Consider the following 24494-nt stretch of genomic DNA (forward strand, 5'->3'; position numbering starts at 1 on the left):
GCCGTAAATAGAAATATTAAAAAAGGTAGGAAGATTTTTCTGTTTAGCAAAAGTGACAAAAATTAGATTACAGAGTACCTGACGGCTCAACACAAAAGTTTTGTCTCAAGTGCAGAAAGTGTTGAGGATCAGTGGACAAAGTTCAAAACCATGGTACAATATGCGTTACATGAGTATGTGCCAAGCAAGATCGTAAGAGATGGGAAAGAGCCACCGTGGTACAACAACAGAGTTAGAAAACTGCTGCGGAAGCAAAGGGAACTTCACAGCAAACATAAACATAGCCAAAGCCTTGCAGACAAACAAAAATTACGCGAAGCGAAATGTAGTGTGAGGAGGGCTATGGGAGAGGCTTTCAATGAATTCGAAAGTAAAGTTCTATGTACTGACTTGGCAGAAAATAATAAGAAATTTTGGTCCTATGACAAAGCAGTAGGTGGATCAAAACAAAATGTCCAGACACTCTGTGACCAAAATGGTACTGAAACAGAGGATGACAGACTAAAGGCCGAATTACTAAATGTCTTCTTCCAAAGCTGTTTCACAGAGGAAGACTGCACTATGCTTCCTTCTCTAGATTGTCGCACAGTTGACAAAATGGTAGATATCGAAGTAGACGACAGAGGGATAGAGAAACAATTAAAATCGCTCAAAAGAGGAAAGGCCGCTGGTCCTGATGGAATACCAGTTCGATTTTACACAGAGTACGCGAAGGAACTTGCCCCCCTTCTTGCAGCGGTGTACCGTAGGTCTCTAGAAGAGCGAAGCGTTCCAAAGGATTGGAAAAGGGCACATGTCATCCCAGTTTTCAAGAAGGGACGTCGAACAGATGTGCAGAACTATAGACCTATATCTCTAACGTCGATCAGTTGTAGAATTTTGGAACACGTATTATGTTCGAGTATAATGTCTTTTCTGGAGACTAGAAATCTACTCTGTAGGAATCAGCATGGGTTTCGAAAAAGACGGTCGTGTGAAACCCAGCTCGCGCTATTCGTCCACGAGACTCAGAGGGCCTTAGACACGGGTTCACAGGTACATGCCGTGTTTCTTGACTTCCGCAAGGCGTTTGACACAGTTCCCCACAGTCGTTTAATGAACAAAGTAAGAGCATACGGACTATCAGATCAATTGTGTGATTGGATTGAGGAGTTCCTAGATAACAGAACGCAGCATGTCATTCTCAATGGAGAGAAGTCTTCCGAAGTAAGAGCGATTTCAGGTGTGCCGCAGGGGAGTGTCATAGGACCGTTGCTATTCACAATATACATAAATGACCTGGTGGATGACATCGGAAGTTCACTGAGGCTTTTTGCAGATGATGCTGTGGTGTATCGAGAGGTTGCAACAATGGAAAATAGTACTGAAATGCAGGAGGATCTGCAGCGAATTGACGCATGGTGCACGGAATGGCAATTGAATCTCAATGTAGACAAGTGTAATGTGATGCGAATACATAGAAAGATAGGTCCCTTGTCATTTAGCTACAAAGTAGCAGGTCAGCAACTGGAAGCAGTTAATTCCATAAATTATCTGTGAGTACTCATTAGTAGTGATTTAAAATGGAATGATCATATAAAGTTGATCGTCGGTAAAGCAGATGCCAGACTGAGATTCATTGCAAGAATCCTAAGGAAATGCAATCCGACAACAAAGGAAGTAGGTTACAGTACGCTTGTTCGCCCAATGCTTGAATACTGCTCAGCAGTGTGGGATCCGCACCAGGTAGGGTTGATAGAAGAGATAGAGAAGATCCAACGGAGAGCGGCGCGCTTCGTTACAGGATCATTTAGTAATTGCGAAAGCGTTACGGAGATGATAGATAAACTCCAGTGGAAGACTCTGCAGGAGAGACGCTCAGTAGCTCGGTACGGGCTTTTGTTAAAGTTTCGAGAACATACCTTCACCGAAGAGTCAAGCAGTATATTGCTCCCTCCTACGTATATCTCGCGAAGAGACCATGAAGATAAAATCAGAGAGATTAGAGCCCACACGGAAGCATACCGACAATCCTTCTTTCCACGTACAATACGAGACTGGAATAGAAGGGAGAACCGATAGAGGTACTCAGGGTACCCTCCGCCACACACCGTCAGGTGGCTTGCGGAGTATGGATGTAGATGTAGATGTAGATGTAGATGTACTGCTGCTACAATGGCACGTTATCAAGAGGCAAAGACAACAATTGAAAGAAAAACAGCCCTCGGTCTCTATTTTTAACGAGTTAACCGGGTTTCAACACTGCTAGGAGTGTCTTCCTCAGAATTTAAATCAAAGAATGGTCTATATTCTATAACATGGTCACCGAATTATGTTTAAAAACGTATGACAGAGTATAAGTACGGAATCATTGTGAATGACTGGCCGTACTTATATGTCATATTAAAAAATAATAAATATGCCAAAAGGGCTTTAGTCACAAAGATATTTAAGATAAAGAAAACTTTGATGGTGAGTCACCAAGGGCTGCTCGTTACTTGCGTGGTGCAGGTTGCAAAACGGACTGAGGTGCCCGCGCTAACAAATGCGGTCAGGTGACCATGGCAACGAGCGCGCCACCTAGTAGTCGCAGATACAATTAGGCCACTTCACGTTGAGCTACAGCCATAAATGATTACAAATAAACAGTATTTGGTTCATAATGGAAAGCAATGTTTGTTTGATAGCAGCATACAACATAACACTTTGTCTACATCTAAGCTTATGACAGTAAGATTACGGTGTCTACAAAATTGTCTGCGATACTTGCTCCTCTTACTATATAGACAAACAGGGCGTGCCTTCACTACCAGATATCAAGAACACTTGATAAGAAGAAATGGCACTAGCCCCCAAAATTCGTCTTTTGCCGACCATCTTCTAATTACAGGTCATTCACCTAAAGCCATCCACGATAGCAACATTTTGCACACCGAAAAGAAAGGGTGGAGACTAGATATTCTAGAAGAATTACTGATTTTCAAGTATTTTGCTCGAAAGGATAGCCTCATCATTAACGAACAGCTACAGCTACGTAACAAAATATTTTCAACGGTATAAAGCCGTTACTCGATGTCTGACTTCGGGTCTCCTTGTGCAGGTTGCCGAAATGTTCTTTTCCTTCTAAGGTAGTCCTATATTTTTCAATTATCAATTGTTTCTTGGCTGCGTTTTACGTCAGTATTGCTCGCTACAAGTTGTCGCTCAGTCCTATGTACATTTTCATAATGTTGTTTTCATGTTGTACCTTACTGTTGTAAGCTTTGATGTAGACAAAGTGTTATGTTGTATGCTCCTATCAAACAAACATTGCTTTCCATTATGTACAAAATACTGTTTATTTATAATCATTTCTGCCTATAGCTCAATGTGAAGTAGCCTAATTGTATCTACGACTAGTAGGTGGCACGCTCGTTGCAGTGCCATGGTCACCTGACCGCATTTGTTAACGCGGGCGCCTCAGTCCGTTTTGCAACCTGCACCACGCAAGTAACGAGCAGCCCTTGGTGACTCGCCATCACATGTTTCTTTATCTTAAATATCTTTGTGACTAATGCCCTTTTGGCATATTTATTATTTTATTACTACATATAAGTACGGCCAGTCATTCACAATGATTCCGTACTTATACTCTGTCATACGTTCTTAATCATAGTTCTGTGGCCATGAAAATAGACCATTCTTTTATTTAAATTCTAAGGAAGACACTCCTAGCAGTGTTGAAACCCAGTTAACTCGTTAAAAATAGTGACCGAGGGCTGTTTTTCTTTCAATTGTAACTATTCACGGTCTCTGAACGTGCAGCCATGTAGAAAATTTTGAGATTCAAGTGAGTTTGAACGTGGTGTTACGGCCGTGCACGAGCGACGGAAAACAGCATCTCCGACGTAGCGATGAAGCGGGGATTTTCCCGTACGACCGTTTCACGACTGAACTGTGAATATCAGGAATTCGGTAAACATTAACCCCGAAGTGCAATCCTTCCGAAAACTGCTGTAGATTTCAGTGTCGGTCCATCAACAAGTGTCAGCGTGCAAAACAGTCAACGAAACGTCATCGAAATGGGCTTTCGGAGCTTAAGACCCGCTCGTGTACCCTCGATGTGTACTCCTCGCCTGGACCCGTCAACACCGACTTTGGACTCTTGATGAATGCAAACATATCGCTTGGTCCGACGAGTCTCGTTTAAAATTCTATCGAGTGGATGGTCGTGTACGGGTATGGAGACAACCTCATGTATCCATGGACCTTGCATGTCAGCAGTGGACTGTTCAATATGGTAGAGGCTCTGTAATAGTGTGGGACGTGTGCAGTTGGTGGTATATGGACCCTGATGCGCCTAGATACCACTATGAGAAGTGACACGTAGGTAAGCATCCTGTCTGATCACCAGCATCCATTCGTGTCCATTGTGAATTCCGACGGACTGGGGCAATTCCAGCAGGACAATGCGAGACTCCACACTTCCAGAGTTGCTACAGAGTGGCTCCATGAACATTCTTCTGAATTTAAACACTTCCGCTGGCCAACAAACTCGGCAGACATGAACATTATTCAGCATATCTAGAGTGCCTTGCAACGTGCTTTTCGACCCCCTCGTACTCTTACGTATTTTTGGCAGCAGTGCAGGATTCATGGTGGCAGTTCCCTCCAGGACTATTTCAGACATTAGTGGAGTCCATGCCACGTCGTCATGACCCAGGACTCGTCTTCAGAGGGTGTCGTTCATGGAATTTGCGATGTCATCATAAGAAACCACTCGTGGGCTGATTGTCAAAAGCAGGCCAGCTCTAACGTCAGAATCTGCGGCCCCGAGGTGTGGCGCCAGCGTGGCAGCATGCGTAAAGCCCAGTTTACACGACGACACTAGGTTTTAGGCAACTGCACTACCGCCCACTGCGCAACTCGTCGGTGAAACTAAACACTTTCGGCGTGTTCCAACTTCGGCGACACTACTTGCATGAGTTTTGGGGTTATGTTTGTTCGTAGAGTATAGACAAACTAAAATATGCAGTGGAGAATGGATAATAATATTCGCTTTTGGATATCTATGCTTTGCATAGGTGTTCGTAGGATTTCAGTGACGCTGATTACAAAAATAAGCAACATATTGCTGCTTCTGAGACCTTCACATGCGATCAGAACACAGTTTGCAATATCTGAACTGCAGGGCAAAATTTATTGAATTAGAAGCAAATATGCAACTGAATTAAGAAAAATACAAGCAAATGTAATTCTAGCTGTGAAAATGCTCTACTCTACAAGACTAAAAGCCCATAGTTCGAGTTGGGCGACATTTTTTTAAGGAATTTTGTTGACGCGAGGGAACGTTACACGAATCAATAAGCTGCGTTCTTTATTCAATATTTACCTATTTAAAACGTCGTAGCAGTGCTCCACATTCACATATGTTTGAATTTTGAAATATTGCCACTATACATATCTATCTTCAAGAGAGTAGTTTGCAAATAATTCTCTTCTTAATGCGGCCGTTAATGTTAATAATTATTACTGTTAATGTATACAATTATTGGTCTTAATGAAAAAGCGTCATCACCATCTAAAACCGCATCATATAGCATGCCGAGTGTTCTCGATTGTAATGTACGCAATGTGGTATGTAATTTCAGTTTTGGCGACAGTGCTTCAAGCATTACAGTATCTTTATTCCTTATCGCATAACTAACTCTATTTAGAAGAAACGTGAACAGTTATGGTGACATTCTAAGATAATTAAAAGAACTTCTTGGATCTTCCATTACAAATTACTTGTTGAGCAACCAAGCTGACGTCTTTTATTCATCCAGTCACGAATGGAAACACGTTTCGTATTTTTTTCTTACGCAGTGATTCAAAGCAACAAGCTTTAAATTCATCAAAATTCGTGCGACGTGCAGCTGCCGAAACTTTCATTTCAGACACGACTCAGTTTCACCGTGTCTACAGTCAAATATGAAACCATTTGCGTGCAACTCATCCCACGGAACGAGTGGCGCAATCCAATGCCGTCGTGTAAACTGGGCTTAAATCAGGTGCCGCACCTCCCCTCTCCGGAAGGACTACGCGACACCAGGGCCCTCTCCGGCACTGGCATCAAGGAAGCCGACGATAGCCCTCGGGTGCCAGTTCGTCAGCACTGGTCGTGTCCTCAGCTCGGGTCATGCTGACGACGTCACACTTAGTTACCTCCACGAGAACCACCGCAACTAGGAAGATAGTTTACTATAGAGCTGACAAAAGATTTTATTCAGAGAATGGCAATGATTATAATGTTCTACATGACTGCTTCTCAAAAGAGAAGTAAATGTGTTTGATTATTCAATTATTCCACTGTCCATTGGTATTCTGTAGCGTGCCCATGTACCCTGTTCTGTATTCGGCTTCGTAGCCTACAAACCACTGTTGTGATCATCCGAAATGAGCAAAATTGACCGAAAATGTCAATTTTCAATTTAATCTTTATTTAATTATAGAACTCACAGACAATAAGTTCCGAAAGTTTCGATGATGAAATCGCATCCAAACTACCTCAAAAATAATTAAAAGTATCAAGCGACCTTCCCGCCACGTCCACTTTTCGAAGCCTCACTTCATTATTGGCTGAATAACGCTTCCTTGCATCGCTTTCGTGAAAACTTGAAGGGGTACATCTGGAAGGCTGTGATACATAGATCGTCTGCGAGACTGTATCGCATCTGCTGGAGTACTGATTATTGTTCATGTTTTACTGTCCCTGTCAATACATATCGATAAAACAAATATCAAACTAGACAAATTTCTAACTGCTGTGTGGAATGGGCGCGTAACATTCCACTCTAAAAATAATGTTTTTTGTAATAAGAAACAGACCGACACTTTCCCTCTACTCTGGGCGCCCCTGGTAGACAAGATTGTAGACATGATGAGCGGTACTTGTGTGGACTGACTACAGCTACATACTGTCAAAACGACGTTGCAAGGTGCACAATGGTGGCAACGGAAATGTCGCAGTCTCCCTCGAATACCTGCTCTCTAAATGTACCTAAGACAATCTCGTGAGAGGTATGTTGTTTCTCTTCCATAGTTTCTGATACACGTTCCCCGAGAATCTCTGTTACACTTTCATATGGGCTATACCAGCCTGTGGCTTCTGCTTCCGTTCCCTACATAAATGACGTAACTACATAGTGTCAACAGTAAAAGATGATCACAGTCCACTTTTCTGTCCAACTTCTGCTCAGCTATGCCCATCTGCTTATATAGGCCCTATGCCGGCTGCGGTGGCCGAGCGGTTCTAGGCGCTTCAGTCCGGAACCACGCGACTGCTACGGTCGCAAGTTCGAATCCTGCCTCGGGCATGGATGTGTGTGATGTCCTTAGGTTAGTTAGGTTTAAGCAGTTCTAAGTTCTAGGGGACTGATGACTTCAGATGTTAAGTCACGTAGTGCTCAGAGCCATTTGAACCATTTATAGGCCCTATATTGCCCACGCAACATGCCTGTAGTGCAGAGCAGCCATCAAGTGGGCGGTAGAAAACCTTGGTTTGTCCTGTCACAGCTCACATGGGAGCTAGGGGTCCTAAGCCCAACATTGCTCAATCTTATGCAGTAAGCAGAGTATGCACAGAATTTAGTTGAAATCAATCCAGTTGTTTAGGAGGAGGTACTGGATATATACATACATGCTTTTCTATTTATATAGTAGCCTTTTCCCTATGGCATATGCTTTCAACACATATAATGCACACACCTCTTTTTCCCCATATTCTGTTGGTCCGTCTCCAGCTCCCCCTCCCCCCATCTGCCACTCCCATCTCCATTTCCTCCCCCCCCCCCCTCTCCCCATCCATCTCTTCTGCTGCTTCTCTCTCTTTGCATCTCCTCATCTTCCCTTTTTGTCAACTCCTCATCTCCTCTTCCTCCACCTCTCTGCCCATCTCCTCTTCCCTTCAGTCTCTGTTCACTAGTTCCACACCTATCTTTGTCCCTTCTCTTCTTCCTGCTCTCTTTCTATCCTGTCTTAACCCCCTCCCTCAGTCCATTACCTTTTGCAACCTCACTCTGTTCATTCAAACAACTGTCCCTTTCAACTCCCCCTCCCCCCACTAACTATGCCCATCCCCAGACGTAGCTCCTGTGAAACAGGTTGATGGGTTGATGCAGCAGGCTATTACAACTCCCACAATATGCCAGTCATTTGGGACAGACAACACATTGAGTATTTGTAGATATCATCTGGCACACATGTCCTCAGAATGTGTCGTCCTGCCACCTGGCCACTCACACACCCCACATCTCCCACTTCACACCATATATCCCTTTCAGCTACATTCTTATCTCCACTTTCTTTTTGCCTGCTGAATAAGTCTTCTTCCCCTTCTTTCTGCTCCATCTTCCCACCCACCTCTCTTTGTCTACCTTCTTCACCCACCTCTCTTTGTTCACCTCCTCCTGCTTACTATCCAGTTCCCCTTATGCCATTCTCTCTGTCTACCTCCTCATGCGCTGTTTTGTCTGTCCATATCCTCATCCCCATAATCACTTTCTGCCCATTTCCTCCTTCCCCACAGTCATCTCCTCTCCTTCTCTACCCATCTCCTACTCCTGACTTTCTACAATCTCCTCCCACCTCTCACTGTCTAATTCCCTCTCTCTCTTTGACCATGTCCTCCTTCCTGTTTCTTCGTGTCCATCTCTTCCTGTCCCTTCTAGCTATCCTTCTCATCCTGACCGGCCTCTCTGTCTGTATCCTCTTCTCCCTCTCACTATTCATTTCCTCCCATCCCTATCTAATCTTGTCCTCTCTCCCTGTCCAACTCTCTTTGCCCATCTTGGTCCATCTCTTTCAGTTCCTCCCCCCCTCCCCGCCCCCACCTTGTTCATCTTCTTTGAGCCTTTGCATATCCCCTTCTGTCCTGTCTCCCTCTATAGCTCTTTCTTGCTTTCCTCTTGCTGTCCATCCACTTGTTCTTCTCTATTTCTGTACACTTCATTCTCCCATCTCTGTTCATCGCATCTTTCCACACTATGTACCCATATCCTCCTTTCCCAGTCTCTGGCCATCTCCTCCAACTCTTCCCTGACCATCTATTTCTCCTTTCCTCTCTGCCTATCTCTTACTCCTCCCTCTCTTCTCCTCTTTACCCCTCTCTGCTTACCAGCTCCGCCCCAATATATCTGTCCAAGCACTTCTGCCCTCCTCTCTGTCCATTCCCTCCTTCATCCATCTCAGCCTTCCCCCACTCATTCCCATCAGTGCATGTGGATCCTGGAAAAAAGGTTGATAAAGCATACTGATATTACTCTCACAAATCACATGTACAGTGCAGACTACATGTTAAAGACTTTAAAACTGTTCTGAGCAGTGCAGGTCTGTAGGCTGCCCTGCTGTGCAAGTCCATAAGGCAGTTGCTACTCAACGTGCTTGTTGTGCATTGCAGCATACAAAGCAGGAGATGAAAAAAGATTCTGCCTATATATCAGCTCCTATTGGACATAGGAAGTTATAAAACTCTTGGTGCCGATACTTATGGAGTATGTTGTTTGTGTGACACATTTGTTGAAATCGATCTAGGGGTTTGGAAGGAGACCTGGGCATACACACATGTGTACTGCTTTACACATATTAGATTTTCTATCTTCGCCTGTGTCCTTGTATATCACATATAATATGCACATTTCATGGTCCACCTGCTCTTCCTCCCTCTCTATCCATCACCATCTCACCTTGCTATATATTCATATCCTCTTAACCCATCTCCTCTTCCCTGGCCTTTTTCTGTTCATCTCCTCCACCCCCTTTCTCTTTGTACATCACTTCCTCCCACTCCCTCCCTGTCTTTACATCCTCTTCTTCCCTCTCTCTGCCTATCCATAACCTCCTGCCATCTCTCTCCATCTCCTATCCATCTCAACCTTCTTCCAGGCATGACCTGTGTGTCAAGGGCTTGAAAACCGCTATTTTACCATGACTTGTAGGTTGCCATACAAAGCCAGCCAATTAAGCAGGCTGATACAACTCCAACAAAACATGCTTTTTGTGCTGGGCAGCCTACATGTGGTGGGATGGAAAACTGTTTCTTACCAGTGATGTGTAGCCTGCCCTGCAAAGCAGGTCAATACTATTACCACAGAACACACCTATCCTAAAGAGCAACCTACATGGCAAGTGCTTAAGTATCTGTAAATATTAGAGCTAGAGCATTATAAGCCCCCTGTGTTGATCCTCTCTGGGCAAGAAGTTTGTGTGACCCAATTCAGTCCAGCGACCTAGGAGAAGTTCTTACATATCCATCCATACATTCACTTTTATATACATTAAGATGCTTTTCCTAGACATTTATTTATTTCCTCTCTCCACATGGGCCTGTTTACCCCAAGGTTCCAAGTGCAAATGTATTCGACTCACATAACTGTGCACACCTCCTCCACCTCTTCTCAGTGTCCATTTCATACTACCTCTGTCTCTCTGTCCACCTTATCCTCCCATCTCTGTCTGCCTTTTCCTCCTCACTCTGTCTGTCCTTTCATCTTCTCCTGCCCCCTTTCTTGGTCCATCTGGTCCGTTTTTCTGACTAGATCTTCCTTCCCCCTCTATGTGTCCATATTCTCTTCCCCCCTCCATCTCCTCCAAATGCCCTACCTTTTCCATCTCCCTTAAACCTCAAAACACCTGCTACCTCCTTCCTTGTCTCTCTCTTTTTCCATGTTCTCCTCGCCTTCTCTCTGACCATTTCCTCCACCCACCTACTCTATACATAACCTTCTACATCTCTCTCTGACCATCCCCTCCTCAACCCTCTCTCTGTCCACCTTCTCTATCTCCTCTGTCTGTATGCTCAACAACTTACCCCTATCTATCACCTGCACCCTAACACCCTGTTCCTTCCCATCTTCCCTCCCTCTCTCTGTCCATCCATACCTGCTCTCTCTTTTCAACCCTCCCTCTCTGTCTATTTCGTCCACTATCCATCTTACCCTTCCCTCAGCCAAGTCTACCTGCATGTGTTATGTGTAGGTGCTCCTAAACTGGTTGATGAAGTATGCCAATACTACTCCAACACAGCATGAGTGTTATGTGGGGCACCCTACATGTCATGGGCTTGATTACAGTTTTTTGCATCTGATATATAGGCTGCCATGCACAGCAGGTAAAGAAGGTATGTCGATACTAGTCCCACACAATAAGCCTGCTGTGAAGGCCAGCCTAAACACTTTTTTGCACATTCCTATTGCATCTAGGAGGTAAAAACCCCACAATGCTGATACTTTCGAAGTTTGCTATTTGTGTGCCAAATTTGGCTGAAATGGATACATACATGCCTGCAGGTGAACGTTTCCAGAAAAATATTCAGTTTTTATTCTGCCGCATTTTTACAAACTAATCTAGTAATTTTAACTGAACACTTCTCATCAAATTATCCTGTGACTACTAAGGACTGTGATGTAACACGCCAAAATAGTCCTGTAATTCCATCCATGTAGTCTACTTCACACATAATTAACGTGCCTACTAACCAATATAACCAAAAGCATTTCATTTGTGACGACGATGTTGCATTAGACTTTTGAAAATGTGGTTTATGTTGGGAAGTGGATTTGGAACAAATTACGACTTCAACGCCCATGAATAGTCATGTTACTTCGTAAAATGGAAACCTGCTGTCCTTACACAAATGCGAGTAAAGGGACAACGAAACACAGTTTCACTGCAGTACATGTGGCAAAACAACGAATGAAAATTCATCTAAAATAAATGTCACAGAGGCGGAATTTAGTTATATTTTAAGAAAACAACAAAATTCAAGTAGCTTACGTTTACATTCGGAAAGTGTCTTTATAAACAGGTGATTTAACATGAGGACCTGTTCCTTTTTCTTTAATTTACATTCTATGCTTATATCTTCACCTGTATTCGTCTGTTGCTGCAGAATACGTGCGTAGTTATTTAGATAGTCCAGTTGTAGGTAACTAGTAGGAACAGTCCATATCGCGTTGCAAGGCAAGCTGACGATGACCTACTCCGCCGTGGAGGGGTAGTTCCCCGTATCATCTTGAATAACAAATTGGCACGCAGGATGAAGTGTATTGGTTTGGAAACGGTGCAAACATTTACGATAAATTCATTTTAGAAAATTGTTTTCGGCCAGTATTTAACGAAACTGTCACACAAATTGCATAGACCACTCTTAAAATTCATCGAACACTTTCGTAGTAGGTGTACAAGGGAGATTTTGCAACAAGTATTAAATTCAGTGACACATCGTTCACTTATTCGTTTGTATTCATTTCAGTAGATACTGGACGTTAATCACACGGATTGCCTTTAACACAAGCACACTGAGTTTGAATTCATGCACCTATATTTTAAAAAAAATATACAAACGTAGGTGGGAAGTCCACAGTGCTTTATTAGGCGTGTCGTATTGAAAGTCGTATCCCGTAGCCTCCATTCGACCTTCGAAGTGACTTAACAATCCAGACATTTATAGGAGGAGCTGCAGTTCAATGTGCACTCAAAACACCAAACACATGCCAGTCTGAAAAATGTTTTTATTTTATCTAACATTCACTAACCTCAACTCTTTTTAAACAATATGTTTCAATCCCTTCTTCCCCAGATAAATACATGATTTCGTTATTGTAGTGTCTGTAGAGAAGAACCTTTTCGGTTTCGCCAGTACGTGCTAAACGCCCAGACTTTTACTGTAGTGTTGGTTAATCCTATGCAGCATTCAGTAGTTCGGGACGCCCCCTTGACGGATCTGACTTCGGCAGCAAGGCTGCCGCTTCCTCAGCTGCGCTGCCTGAACTCACCAATGTAGTCGAGGTCCGGCTGCGCCATCTTGGGCAGGCGGCTGGACCACGGCTGACACGGCACCGACTCCAGCCCGTCCATGTCGTTCACGCGATCTGCCACACAACACCCACTTCAGTCACCAGTGTTGTACGTATACAATAATATGTATGATATCATATTCTCAAATGACAAAAATTTTCCTGCAATAATGATATACGAGGTTTAGAACTTTAATAGTAGCAACTATTTATTTACAGTTCGTACAAAATAGGTTCGTGTTTGTAAGTTTCACTTACCTTCAAAGTAGTCACCAGCACTGTGTATAACCCGTAACTCGTAGGATACTCTTAACAGTGCCACTTGCGTTGACAGTTCGAGCGGCGCGGTCTGTTGCCCGACGAATTTGTAGCTGTTCCGAATCATGCCTGAAGTGTTTCCTTCAGTTTAGAAATCGAGTTGAACTCACGTGGGTTTAAGTCAGGGGAGTGTAGTAGGTGGTATAGCACTTAGCAGACCCATCATCCAAAAAATCAGTAATGGCTTGCACTGTACTGAGCATTGTTCTGCAAAATGATGGCCAGGTCCTGCAAAAAGTGCCATCACTTCCGTCTCTGTGCTGTTCACTTTTGTGACACAACCTACGACCAGCTTAGAGACAGAGGTGATGACACTTTCTGCAGCACCTGACCATCATTTTGCAAGCTGTTACTGATTTGTTTGGCTGATGGGGCTGCTAATTGCTATACCAGCTACTGCACTCCCCTGCGTTAAGCCCTCATAAATTCAACTCGATTTCTAAACTGGAGGACACACTTGACGCATTCGCTTCAGAACTGCTACAAATTCGTCAGGTAATAGCCCGCGCCGCTCGTACTGTCAACACAACTGGCAGTGTTAAGAGTATCCTACGACGTCCACGTCGCTGGCAACGGGTTATACCCAATGCTGGTGACCAATGTTGTACGTATACAATAATATGTATGATATCATATTCTGAAATGACAAAAATTTTCCTGCAATAATGCTATACGAGGTTTAGAACTTTAATAGTAGCAACTATTTATTTACAGTTCGTACAAAATAGGTACGTGTCTCTAAGTTTCACTTACCTTCAAAGTAGTCACCAGCACTGTGTATAACCCGTAAGTCGTAGGATACTCTTAACAGTGCCAGTCGTGTTGACAGTTCGAGCGCCGCGGTCTGTTGCCCGACGAATTTGTAGCTGTTCCGAATCATGCCGTGAAGTGTTTCCTTCAGTTTAGAAATCGAGTTGAACTTACGTGGGCTTAAGTCAGGGGAGTGTAGTAGGTGGTATAGCACTTAGCAGACCTATCATCCAAAAAATCAGTAATGGCTTGCACTGTACGTGCTTGAGCATTGTTCTGCAAAATGATGGTCAGGTCCTGCAGAAAGTGCCATCACTTCCGTCTCTGTGCTGTTCACTTTTGTGACACAACCTACGACCAGCTTAGAGACAGAGGTGATGACACTTTCTGCAGCACCTGACCGTCATTTTGCAAGCCGTTACTGATTTGTTTGGCTGATGGGGCTGCTAATTGCTATACCACCTACTGCACTCCCCTGCGTTAAGCCCTCATAGATTCAACTCGATTTGTAAACTGGAGGACACACTTCACGGCATTCGCTTCAGAACTGCTACAAATTCGTCAGGAAATAGCCCGCGCCGCTCGTACTGTCAACACAACTGGCAGTGTTAAGAGTATCCTACGACTTCCACATCGCTGGCAACGGCTTATACCCAATGCTAGTGACTACTTTGAGGGTCAGTAAAACTTTGAAACACGTATCTATTTTGTACAAGCTGTAAATAATAGTTGCCACTATTAAAGTTCCAACTCTCGTATTAAATCAGTATAACGTTATTAACAATGGAATCATATTGAGAATTTGCTAAGGCTTTTCACTATGTGCAGCATGACATCCTGAAACAAATTTTTTTAAACAGTAAATATAGCAGGTTAACAGTTGTTATCTGTACCACAGAAAATAATGTGTACCTGTTTCCTATCGGCCACGTATTAAAGGACACGCAGAAACAAACTTGATTTCTGAACCACAGTGTTACATGCTGGATCCCGTGTCGTTCCTGGTGCACAGGGGGAATCATCTAAACTTGCACCAAAAATATTGCGGAAATGTAAAGTGTTACTGATGTGCGGTTTTCACAGAATGGATTAGAAACCGGTGGTTCGTGCTGTCAGCCAAGAAATAGATTGTAATAATTCTTAGAAAGTATATTTTGTGCAAACATACGCTCTTTTAAATGAAACAATGGCTGTTGACATTAACAGTCTAAAAGTATAGTAAATCAGAATGTCAGTGGTGTTTATTATAGCGTTCTAGTGAGAGTCGTTTACGAAATTTCATATTTTGACAAGTTTCCACACTGACACTTGTTTGTGCAGAGAAACCGACATACTCATGGTATACGGAGAGCGTAGGATGATTGCAGTTAGTTCTTGTACGTGTCTGTGTGGCAAGATATCCCAATAGACGTCAACCACTTCAACAATTATTTATCGACCGCTTCAATCATTTACATGAAAGTACTAGTGTAATTCCTAGACAAAGTAACAGAAGGAAACAAGTAAATACAGAACAGAGGGAAATGATTGTTCTTGCTGCTATTGAAGTTGGTCCGCACGTTAGCTCCCGCGCAATGGCGCACGTGGAAGTGGCATGAGTGAGGAAAGTGTCCCACGTATTCTCCTGCGACATAAGTTCCATACTTATCACATTTCTCTCCATCAAGAACTGCGTGGAAACGACAATGAGAATCGTGTTAATTTTTGTACATGGCCATAAAGACTAGATATTCCAGATGTATCATGTATCCTCTTTAGTGATGAAGCCACATTTACTAATCATGACCAGGTAAACCGCCGAAACATGCAGTATTGATCTGATGACAATCCCCGTTTGCACCGTCAGGTGGAACGTCTGCGTCCATGGAGTGTAAATGTGTGGTGTGGGACAGTGGACCATCAGCTCGTAGGCCCGTGTTTCAGAGGCGGAACGCTGAACACGCACATGTATCACAGCCTCCTAACAGACCATCTTCCACGGATTCTAAAAGACCATCCTGTGCAAACTAGGAGGAACGTTTGGTAACATTGCGCACCAAGTACTACAGCATGTCTTCACCAGTTTCTTCCAAATCGTTGGACTGGATGCAGAGGACTTGCATCTCGCCCGGCCCTTCCCACCAGATTTGACGCCTGTATACTTTTTACAGTGGGGAAAACAAAAAGACGCTGTTGAAAGGACATACTAACTTCACCAGACGATATCAACGACGTATGAGTATTACTGCAGCCTGCTCGGAGTTTTACGCTGAAACGCTAGCACGTGTGCAGCAGTCTTCTGATACCACCCTGGAAGTGTGCATTGCCGCTGCCGGTGGTCATTTTGACCACAACCCGTGATGGTCAGTCGCCTCGTTACGGGTTAGTGTGTGCTCCAACAGGTACTGGACAAGTGTCGGTGTGACAACTTCTCAAAATACGATACCTCGTAAACGACTGGCACTACAATCCTGCAGCAAACACCACTCGTCTTGAATCCGCCATCTTGGATGCAACTCTTAATTTTCGAATGGACAGACTGTTACGTGACATATCAAAAAGGTAGAGAATTATTCGAGTAAAACAATGGCGTTTTAATTCGAGCGTAGCTTTATTCATTCTCGAGGTATGACTGGTGTTTCTTTCTTACAAGTGACATGAAAGGTAATGGTCCTAATACAAGCCAAATGCATTGAAATTGTCCTGATATCAAGAGAGAGGACATAATCCTTACGGATGAAGCTAATTTGTAGGTAAACGGAGAGGTAAATAATTGGAATGACATTTACCGGTGTGGTGTGAGCGTTCCCTGGATGGAGCCATTGAAGATACTACGCGCAAGTAAAATGATTCTGGTATGGGATATAGAGTTCTCGTTTTGTTCGCCCTTCTGCATTCAGGGTACAATAACAGCAACTGCTAGACCAAGATTTGTTCCCTCTGCTGATGTCTGAAGAAGGGACATTTCCAACTTCCGTTCAGCAAGGTGGGCTCTGGCCATATCCAGTTTCCCCGGAGATGGGTGGGTCGTAGAGGTCCGATGGGGTGGCTGCCACGTTCTCCCTGTTTAAATGCAATAGATTTTTAGCTGTAGGGAGATGCGAAGACAACTGTGTATACAGGGACCTTGCACACCTTATGCAACGGATTGTTGTCGTCTGTGTTTGCATTCCGGCACATGAGTTGTTCAAAGTTGACGAGGATGGGCGAGTGGGTAACAACCGCCTTACTACGTGCTACGTAACACGTCTAGCACTCCTTCTAGCCTTTATATATTCTCTGCCAGAGTTTTCCTTGTTCTGTTGAAAATGCGATGTAAAATGAGAATGAATAAGAGCTACACTCAAATGAAAGACACCATTATTATCCACATGTAATTCTCTGTGTGCTTAATAAGTCACATGACCCTTTTTGCATCCGAAAGTTACGAACTCCATCCAAGATGGCCTCTTTCAAAAGTTAGGTAACATAACCTCAGAGATTTTCCCCGTGTATCATCTTGTACCGCTTGATCAAAAGAATTGGTCCACACCTATGGATAACTTTGTGTTTACAATATTCATTGTGATTTTAGTTTTTGTTGTACCCTACTCTCACCGACCAGCACTACTTGGCGTAATAAGTTCATAACGAACGGGCGTAGCGATTGAGACGGCGGCTGCATATAAAATAGCCAGTAATTTTGTTCGAATTCCCCTCAGACTGCCGAGATTTACGTTTTCTCTGCCGCCTCTAAAGCAGCTCAGGCCTGTGAGCGGATAACTGCTTCATGGAGACAAAGGAAAATTTTCTTCAACTTCTTCTGCCTACTGAACTAATAGTAATAGCCTCGGCGTAGACGAGACAAACTCCTTTCTCATTCAGAATAATTACACACATCCTAAATTGTGCCACTGGCAAAAAATCGAATATGGCTGTGTCCCAGAAAAGAACTGTAGCCTGCTTTTATTAATCTGCTGATGTCCGAATTACACTGGAAGTATATGCATTCTGTAACAGTGGAGGGGGGAAATGAAGTACCGGTGCAACAGATTATGGTAACAAAGTATGAACACTCATGAGACCAGAGAGATGAAGAGATCATTGCGGTTACCGATCACACTACAATGTTCTATGCAAACACAAATCAAACGTATGTCCATTCATGTGAGTCAGAGAAGCAAAAGTAAAAATGGACTTCCTTGGACAGAAATTCCCTACGTCAGGAATACTGGACGAGAATTTCCACTTACATTGGTATGCTGAGTAGGAATTGGCCTCGATTCTGATATCTACAGAAAAATCGTTGCCATTCAAGTATGTACTTGGACTTAATACCAGGCTCTACTGAGCGCCATAGAATGCGAAGATCTGCACGAGGAGTGAGAGTTATGACTCGGACAAATTTCTTGTCTAAAGAATCAGGTCGTTGGCTTGCGTGAAGTATACGTGGAAAGGAATTGAATTACAAATTATAAGATACGTAGGCCTTAAGCCTTAAAAAAATTGTTTTTGGTTTGGTATGTGGCCTGCAGCCGAGTTTTCAGGCTTTTAAAATTAAAAGTTGAAAAATTTTGTCTATGTCCTAAGCCGTAAGAAATGTTTTCTAGCCGCGCGAGATTAGCCGAGCGGTCTTGGGCGATGCAGTCATGGACTGTGCTGCTGGTCCCAGCGCAGGTTAGAGTCCTCCCTCAGGCATGGGTGCGTGTGTTTGTCCTTAGGATAATGTAGGTTAGATAGTGTATAAGCTTAGGGACTGATGACCTTAGCAGTTAAGTCCCATAAGATTTCACACACATTTTGAACAAATATGATCTAGTTTGTATGTGGCCTTCAGCCGAGTTTTCAAAAAAATTGTTCAAATGGCTCTGAGCACTATGGGACTTAACATCGATGGTCATCAGTCCCCTAGAACTTAGAACTACTTAAACCTAACTAACCTAAGGACATCACACAACACCCAGCCATCACGAGGCACAGAAAATCCCTGACCCCGCCGGGAATCGAACCCGGGAACCCGGGCGTCGGAAGCGAGAACGCTACCGCACGACCACGAGATGCGGGCAGCCGAGTTTTCCATCTTAAATTGAACATTTCAAAATTTCTTTGTCTGGGCCTTAAGCCGTGCGATTGTTTGGGTTTCGTATGTGGCCATCAGCCGAGTTTTATGTGAAGCACTTCAGGATAAAGCCTATCTTAGTTGAAATTTACAAGCTCTTCCCTTTAGGCATTAAGCCGTAAAATTGTTTTCTGCATGATGTGTGGCCTTAGGCCGAGTTTTAATCTCTCTTAAATTAAAAACTCAAAATTCTTGTCGTGCCCTTAAGTGATTGTTATTCTTTAGTATCAGGCCTTCAGCCGAGTTTTACAAGAAATATTTTAGGATAAGGACTTCAGCCTTTTCAAATTGGAAAATCGTCATCCTAGTTCTTAACCCTTTAAATTGGTTTGTCGATATGAGGCCTTCAGCCGAATTTTCAACCTATATAGATTAAACATTGGAAATCTTTGCCTCGGCCCCGTAAAATTGTTCTTGATTAATATGTGGCCTTCAGTCGATTTCTATGGGAAGAATTTAAGCTAAGTCTTTCAACCTGTTTATATTGAAGATAAAATTGTTTTTTTCTAAAGAAGTGAAACCTCCAGAAGAACTCCTGTACCTCAATTCCTTTCTTAGGCCTTGTGCCCTGGATTGTAGATGTGGCCTTCAGCCGATCTAAACTAAATGAAAGGAGGTCTTTCGTTAAAACCTTGAGAGTTTTTGATTCTTGCTTGTGTGATTGTGTGTTTTAACAAATAAAGTTGATATGTTGAGTGAAACTGACAGTAACTTATTTTGGCCGCAGTTTATGTGTTGAGTGCAACTGACACTAACTTACTTTGGCTCCTTTCCACGTATATAACCTCATCCGCTCTGTCCTGTTAGCCCAGGGATTTCAGTTTGGTATTTGGTATCATGTTTGATATTTCGGCAGCCTCTAGTGATTATGTTGTCTCCCGTTATAGACAAAGGTTATGTCCGCGGCTACGGTATAGGTTCCTGGAAAACTGCTGTAGGCGCTGAGTGGAGAGTCAATGATCCCCTGATACATTAGTTACGTAAAATAATAGCTACGGTCCACCGTCCTTAATCAATGCGTAAGCCCATATTCTGTGGTGCAAATACTGGGCCACTGATAATATGCTTAAGGCACAATGACACAGCCGGCCGGAGTGGCCGTGCGGTTCTAGGCGCTACAGTCTGGAGCCGAGCGACCGCTACGGTCGCAGGTTCGAATCCTGCCTCGGGCATGGATGTGTGTGTTGTCCTTAGGTTAGTTCTAAGTTCTGGGCGACTGATGACCTCAGAAGTTAAGTCGCATAGTGCTCAGAACCATTTGAACTCCAAGTCGTTTGAGAAAGTTATTTGCCTATCTCGTTAGTATTCCTTACTGATTTACTTACTTTATTTAGCCTCATATTCCCACCAATTTCAAACGGAATAAATGAGTAAAAGACTATTCGTTTGAGAATCGGACACTGGTTCCCCACCCAAATGCCATGGTCGCTATACGAGCGGCGCTTTCGCTGCCTGGCGTTTACCTTAGGATAGCAAAATGTACAGTCAATCTTTCCAAAGTCTCTAAGAAAATATGCGTTTGCGGACCCCATATACCGTTATGAACAATGATCAGTTTTCAATTATCTATCGATGCTGTCAATTTTGAGTGGATTGCGAGTCATTAAGTTCAGGGATGGTTTTCTCAAAAACGGGGATGCGTTGAGCCTAAATATCTTCGAGCTTTTCATTTCATGTTGTACCCAAGAAATCTACCAAATATGAGCGCAATCGGTTGGCCGTGCCTGAGACCTTCTCCTTGTCTGCTAGCACTGAGTAACGGAGGGGAAAGACAACATTAATATGTTAAAAAGGTCTTAGGTGATATTTCCACGTGTCACCATTTGTCGTAAAATTGTATACTAACCATTTTCTTGCCATAATGGTCAGCTATATCTCTTGCGTGTGAGCTCGTCAGTATTACCTTGTGAAACTGCGAAGAAAATACATTAGTCTGATAAGTACAAGAGCTTTTAAAATAACTACAAAAGATAAACCACTCGTAATAGTGTGCCCTTTAACTATTTAATTTTCTTGAAAATTGTGTTTAATTGGCTAAAGAAGCTGGGTATTGTAATTTTAAAAATGTGTGTGAAATCTTATGGGACCTAACTGCTAAGGTCATCAGCCCCTAAGCTTACACACTACTTAACCTAAATTCCAAGGACAAACACACACACACACACCCATCCCTGAGGGAGGACTCGAACCTCAGACAGGACCAGGTATTGTAATACTTCGCCACTAGTCGCTCAGGACAAAAGGACTTCTCTTAAGCCTCACTTGGTCATAGTGAAACAGAAGACATACAGGTACAGTTTAACTGAAGTCTTTGATCCGCTCTGAAAGGGTTTTGCCGCTTAAAGAGTGACTGACAGCAGTGGGGCTTTTCCAAACCCTGAGCGCCGCTTACAAGTGTTCCCTCAAGAAACAAACAGGTTTGTTGGTGGACGGCAGCCGTCTCGTCGGTTCATGTTTGCAAATAAACACTTAAGAAATTCCTAGCGGTGTCCACGAGAAAATTGGCAATGGTACCAGTATGCAACACATGGCGTGATACAATAAGGATCCCGCGTGAAAACGACAAGGGATTTCGGATGCTGTACGCCAAACGCTGCCCAGTGGATTTTCGACTCACTGCTTTGGAAACTACATCAGCCAGTATGAAGGCTGGTAGGCATGGTTACCCGGTGTCGATCTTTCGTTGGATTAGATTTGCAAAATGAGGTAGCCAATGACAAAGACGATACTACGGGAAATTCAGCCACTTGGAGGACAGAGTGGGGTGAAAATGAACAAAACTGCCGCGCAAGGTCAGTGAGTGTTTAGTGTGCAAATGATCGATTACTGACAGAGGAATAAGAGTAAGACTGAGTGCTGTGACTGGTGAGTGAAGAATGGTAACTCTGGGGCTACAGTGAGTTGCAGAGGAGTGGAGACAGAGTGACAACTTTCTTGTGAGGTAAGCCATTCATCTATCGTACTATTTGCGTGCTGTTTCGTACAAAGGATTCTGTATTTGCCCTCTGGATGCATGCAAGCCTACTGTCGACTCAGTTTTCAGACTTTGGATCCCTGCATTCATTCCAATGTCTACTGTTACTTAGTGATATACTCACTTTCCATTCCATGCCGGATAGATTTTCTTGCGGTACAATACTTGAATCATTAAGCATCTGTGTGTGTAACCCTCGTCTGTATTCAGATTCCGAATATTGGGTTGATACTGCATACACGAGAAAGCATCGCTCGTGAGAAACTCAGCTTTCCCTTTTCTCACGTGATATACTGCGAACTATGGATGAAGGACAACACGCAGATTCCACATTTGACACGGCGCCCCACAACATACGTGTTAACGAAGGGACGAGCATATGGAATAATGTCGTAGATATGTGAGTGGCTCGAAGACTTCTTAATAATAGAACATAGCGTGTTGTCCTCGACGGCGAGTGTTCGTCAGAAACAAGGGTATCGTCAGGAGGGACCCAGGGAAGTGTGATAGAACCGTTGTTGTTGTCTGTGTACATAAATGAGTTGACAGACACGGTAGGCAACAATCTACGGTTGCTTGCTGAATATGCTGTGGTGTACGCTTAGGTGTGGGAGTTGAGTGACTGTAGGAAGATACAAGTTGGTGTGAGGACTGGCAGCTAGCTCTAAATGTGGAAAATTATAAATAAGTTAATGCTGATGAGTAGTAAGATCAAACCTGTCATGTTCGCATACAGTATTACTAATGGCCTGCTTGACACAGCCAAGTCGATTAATATGTGGGCATAACGTTGCAAAGCCACATGAAATGGAACGAGCTTGTGAGAACTACGGTGGAGAATGCAAATGGTCGACTTCGCTTTGTTGGGAGAATTTTAGGAAACAGTGGTTCACCTGTAAAGGAGACCGAATGTAGGGCGCTGGTGCGGCATATTCTTCATACTGCTTGAGTGTTTGCGATCCGTACCAGGTCGGATGAAGGGAAGACATGGATACAATTCAGAGGCGAACTGCTAGATTTGTTACCGGCAAATGAAGCAGGCAAAAAGGAATACAAACGTTTCAAAAATGAGATCGACAGGAAGTGCAAAATGGCTAAGCAGGGATGGCTAGAGGACAAATGTAAGGATGTAGAGGCATATCTCACAAGGGGTAAGATAGATACTGCCTTTGGGTAAAAGAGAACCACTTGCATGAATATCAAGAGCTCAGATGGAAACACAGTTCTAAGCAAAGAAGGGAAAGCAGAAAGGTGGAATATGGAGGGTCTTTACAAGGGCAATGTTCTTGAGGACAATATTATGGAAATGCAAGAGGATGTAGATGAAGATGAAATGGGGGATATGATACTGCGCGAAGAGTTTGACAGAGCACAGAAAGACCTAAGTCGAAACAAGGCCACGGGCGTATACAAGATTCCATTAGAAGTACTGATTGCGTTGGGAGAGTCAGCCCTGACAAAACTGACACCTGGTGAGCAAGATGTACGAGACAGTCGAATTACTCTCAGACTTCAAGAAGACAATAATGATTCCAATCCCAAAGAAAGCAGGTATTGACAGATGTGAAAATTACCGAACTATCAGTTTAATAAGTCACAGCTGCAAAATATTAACACGAAATCTTTACAGACGAATGGAAAAACTAGTAGAGGCCGACCTCTTGGAGGATCAGTTTGGATTCCGTAGAAACGTTGGAACACATGAGGCAATACTGACCTTACGACTTAGATTAAGGAAAGGTAAACCTACGTTTCTGGCATTTGTAGACTTAGAGAAAGCTTTTGACAATGTTGACTGGAATACTCTCTTTCAAATTCTGAAGATGTCAGGGCTAAAATACAGGGAGCAAAAGGCTATTTACAATTTGTACAGAAACCAGATGGCAGTTATAAGAGTCGAGGGGCATGAAAGGGAAGCAGTGGTTGGGAAGGGAGTGAGACAGGGTTGTAGCCTATCCCCGATGTTATTCAATCTGTATATTGAGCAAGCAGTAAAGGAAACAAAAGAAAAATTCGGAGTAGGGATTAAAATCTATGGAGAAGAAATAAAAATTGGAGGTTTTCCGATGAAATTGTAATTCTGTCAGAGACAGGAAAGGACCTGGACGAGCAGCTGAACGGAATGGAAAGTGTCTTCAAAAGAGGATGTAAGACGAACATAAATAAAAGCAAAAGGAGGATAATGGAATGTAGTCGAATTAAATCGGGTTATGCTGAGGGAATTGGATTAGGAAATGAGACGCTTAAAGTAGTAAATGAGTATTGCTATTTGGGGAGCAAAATAACTGATGATGGTCGAAGTAAAGAGGGTATAAAATGTAGACTGGCAATGGAAAGGAAAGCGTATCTGAAGAAATTTGTTAACACTGAGTATAGATTTAAGTGTCAGGAAATCGTTTCTGAAAGTATTTGTATGGAGTGTAGCCATGTATGGAAGTGAAACATGGACGATAAATAGTTCAGACAAGAAGAGAATAGAAGCTTTCGAAATGTGGTGCTACAGAGGAATGCTGGAGATTAGATGGGTAGATCACATAACTAATGACGAGGTACTGAATAGAATTGGGGAGAAGAGAAATTT

At 43.2% G+C, this 24494-nt stretch overlaps 1 protein-coding gene across 1 annotated transcript in view; it reads right to left on the reverse strand.

Annotated features, from left to right (window-relative positions):
• LOC126267614 (SCY1-like protein 2) overlaps positions 1-24494 on the reverse strand; it is a 966784-nt gene that overhangs the window by 446291 nt on the left and 495999 nt on the right. The window contains exon 6 of the mRNA XM_049972914.1: positions 12774-12869. Coding sequence (XP_049828871.1) covers positions 12774-12869 — 96 coding nt within the window. The remainder of the gene's footprint in view (positions 1-12773; positions 12870-24494) is intronic.

Source organism: Schistocerca gregaria, chromosome 4, assembly GCF_023897955.1.
Source record: "Schistocerca gregaria isolate iqSchGreg1 chromosome 4, iqSchGreg1.2, whole genome shotgun sequence".
Lineage (NCBI taxonomy): Eukaryota > Metazoa > Arthropoda > Insecta > Orthoptera > Acrididae > Schistocerca > Schistocerca gregaria.